We start from the raw sequence: 3,677 nt of genomic DNA, 5'->3' as shown, positions 1-3,677 counted from the left end.
TGTGTATGTGTGGGAGAGGGGGAGGAGTCAATTAAAGTCTCTCCGAGGAACGGCCCCTTTAATGATATGACGTTTTTTAAAAAAGCTTCCGAGATCACTGGTCAGTTACACCCAGTTCACCTACCGCAGTCACTGGGGCTCCTGTTTTACCTTTACCCCAACCCCCACCCGGTTCCCTGCTTGACCGGGGCCCAATCTTCACCCCTCCTCCTGCTCCCCGGATCTCTCCCTCTGGCCCCGGACCGCCCCGCACTCACTCTCTCTCTCTCTCTCTCACCTCGGTAGCGGGTGTCGATCTCCCTCAGCAGAGATACGCTGCGCTGCAGCTCGAGGGGCAGCGTCTCCACGCTCTCCAGATAATCCTCCACGTAGCCTGACACCCGCGCCTTGGGGCACTGACCGAGCATGGTGGGGGCGGCAACACCGGCCTCCTCTCACTCTCAGCCGCGGTTCGGCTCGGCGGCCTCCAAACAAAACTAACCGCCCGGCTCCGCGCCTGCGCACTCACACACACTCGCCCACTCCGCGTCTGCGCACTCAACACCGCCACCGTCGCCCCCTGAACACGGGACTTGCACCCAGCGCCAACCCGCATCCGTCTGATAAATAATTCTCCCCCCGATGGACAAATAATGTTCCCATCGCGTTCCTAGTCAGTCACATGTTATATGTGATTTATTTTGATGCGTTGAATTGACTATAAATACATCGTGACGGGCCGTCGCCCGAATCCTCTCAATTTTCCGTACGATCGCCATGACAACCAACGGGCGGTTAAAAAGTCGGCATTCTGAGAATGAGCCCCGTGCTGTTGATGTACGCGCGTTCGGTACACTACCTGCGTAACTTCCGGCTGGGACGGCTGCCCGTCTGCGCTCGCGCGCTCAGTCCGAGGACATCTTGGCGCTTTCATGGCGAGCCTTGCAGATAGGATGGTCGCTTTAAGGCGGGGCACTCGCTGCCCCCGGGTCCGGGGACTTTCCCCTAGGCGAAGAATGGATGAGAAACAGTATAGTTCTCCGTGCGTAGCCTAGTGAGCAGGTCTTCAGAATGCCTATGTGTAATGGCCTCACTCAGGTCTTATATATACCACCGCGACAGCAACCACTTGTATGTTGTGGTGACTGGAAGCAGGGTCCACTGACTACGGAGCAAGCCGCCCTGCTCATACCGACTACCGAGCATACTCTTTATTTCCCATTTATCTGTTCATTTAAAGCAAAGATGCGTGCATTAGCAAACGCCAGAACTACGAATGAATTATGCTAATTAGGTTTACAAATTGCAAAAGACATGTGCAACAGCAAAATGCTTGAACCACTTACTCTGTCAGTCAGGATCAGAATCAAATACAGACAACATAAAGTCAACGTGACCATGATGCTCGAGGAGAAGAAAACATCCCCAAGAAGTGCGGCAAGAAAACCTTGACTAAAGCGGCAGCAAAGAGCGGCAAGAAGCGGAGAAAGTTGAGGGGAAAAAAGAAAGTTGAGGAAGGCGAGTTACTCCATCTACATCTACAAAGTGATGAAGTAAGTTCACCCCAAAATTGACATCTCCAAGGCCTTGAGAGCCATGAACTCCTTTGTGAACGATATTTTCGAGTGCATCGCGTGTGAGGCTTCCTGCCTGGCCCATTACAACAAGCACCACACCATCAGCCTCCCATCCAGGCCGTGCTGGTGCTCAGTGAGTTGGCCAAGCACGCCGTGTGGGATGTGATCACACATACCAGCTCGAAGTAAAACTCCACGATGTAATGAAAGATGCAAGAGAAGTAAAACAATCTGTAAGATGCTTAAAAGAAGATATATTTACATTTTATTAACATGAAAGAATTAAAGACTTATCAGAGGCTGCATGTTTGAATCTTTCCAATCAGATTTCCACAGCACTGGAACTACACTAATCAAACTGACAAATGATATCACTGACTGTGAACGGCGCATTATCCATTTTCGTCTTCTCTGCGGCCTTTGACTTGGTTGTAGACACTGTTCTCCTCTAGACAAGATACACTTCCACCTTTCTGCAATACCATGACAATATTTTTATGTCCGTGCTTCCCCAGAAACTTTTGGACTAGACTATGCTGCCTAGCCTTTGGGCCTCCATTTGCCATGATAATTCTGCAGCTGTGAATCAGTTCAACCATTCTCTATTTTTGATGCCCTTGTCCCCAGAAAGATCTTAATTCTCTCCTATCCTGGTTGTTCCACCTAGTATGGCCCCCATCTTTGCTGCCTCGAGTCCAAGAGGTGGAGACTTGAGCATATCTGGTGCACAACTGGTTTAACCATCCATCACCATATCTGGCTTGACAACATCATGAACTCTCCTCTGCCAAAACTTAACCACCAATCTAGGACAACAAGGATAACTTTCACTTGGTTCCACTTTTACCTATCCAACCATAGCCACAGTATCTCCACTAATGGATTCTCTTTTAGCCCTCCACACAGATACCTCTGGAGTTCTCTCACAGATCTATCCCTGGCAACATCCTCTTCTCAGCTACATTCTGCCGCTTGGTGACGTCAAGCAAAGACCTAGAGTCAGCTACCACATGTGTGCTGATAATCACACCACAATCTCTGTGTTGTCAGACTGCTTGTCCAGCATCCACACTTGGATTTTTTTTTATTTGTTTATGGGATGTGGCTGTCGCTGGCAGTGCCAGCATTTATTGCACATTCCTAATTGCCCCCGAGAAGGTGGTGGTGGTGGTGAGCCGCCTTCTTGAACCGCTGCAGTCCGTGTGGTGAAGGTACTCCCACGGTGCTGTTACAAAGGGAGTTCCAGCATTTTCACCCAACAACGATGAAGGAACGTCTATATACTGCTAATTCAGGAAGTAAATCGCCGTTCATGCATGAACCTCTAGTTAAGTATTGGGAAGACCAACCCATTGTCTTCAGCCCATACCATAAACTCTGTATCCTTGCAAGTGACTCCATTCACCCTCCCTGGCCACAGTCTCACAACCTCGAGGTCCTATTTAACTCTGAGCTGAGCTTCCACCCCATAGCATCACCATCACAAAGACTGCATATTCTACCTTGGTAATATCTCCCATGTCTGCTCTTGCCTTCTGAAACCTTCATCCAATGATGCAATTACTGGCAAAGGTACACCATTTATAGCAGGATGGGGGATTAAGAAGTATAAACAACATGTAGAAGACAATAAAGGATAATAAAAAAAGTTCTGAGTGAGTTTCATATGTAATGGATCCCTGTAAGTTGATTTCTAGCTTTGTAGTTAAGGAGTGTGAAATATTAGATGAAATAACCATAGAGGGGAAATATTGAGGTGTTTAGCATCTTTGAAATTAGATAAATCGTCAGGCCCTGATGAAATGTATCCCAGGCTGTTAAGAGAAGCAAGGGAGGAAATAAAAGAGGCTCTGACCATCATTTTCCAATCCTCTCTGGCTGTAGGTGTGGAGCCAGAGGACTGGAGGACTGCTAGTGTACCGTTGTTTAAAATGGATAGACCGAGTAATTACAGGTCAGTCAGCCTAACCTTGGTGGCAGGCATATTTTTGGAAAAAATTCGGAGGGACAGGATAAATCTTCATTTAGAAATGCACAGATTAATCAAGGACAGTCAGCATAGATTTGTTAACGGAAGAGGTAACGAGGGTTGATGAGGGTAGCATGCTTGATGTAGCCTAC

The 3,677-nt window shown here is 48.1% G+C and overlaps 1 protein-coding gene across 1 annotated transcript in view; it reads right to left on the bottom strand.

Annotated features, from left to right (window-relative positions):
- Positions 1–530, bottom strand: part of LOC139263045 (inhibitor of growth protein 2-like) — a 10,411-nt gene extending 9,881 nt beyond the window's left edge. The window contains exon 1 of the mRNA XM_070878554.1: positions 278–530. Within this exon, the coding sequence (XP_070734655.1) occupies positions 278–407 (130 nt within the window). The 5' untranslated portion in view covers positions 408–530. The remainder of the gene's footprint in view (positions 1–277) is intronic.
- Positions 531–3,677: the final 3,147 nt, after the last annotated feature.

Source organism: Pristiophorus japonicus, chromosome 1, assembly GCF_044704955.1.
Source record: "Pristiophorus japonicus isolate sPriJap1 chromosome 1, sPriJap1.hap1, whole genome shotgun sequence".
Lineage (NCBI taxonomy): Eukaryota > Metazoa > Chordata > Chondrichthyes > Pristiophoridae > Pristiophorus > Pristiophorus japonicus.
This window is presented reverse-complemented; position numbering and strand designations above follow the sequence as displayed.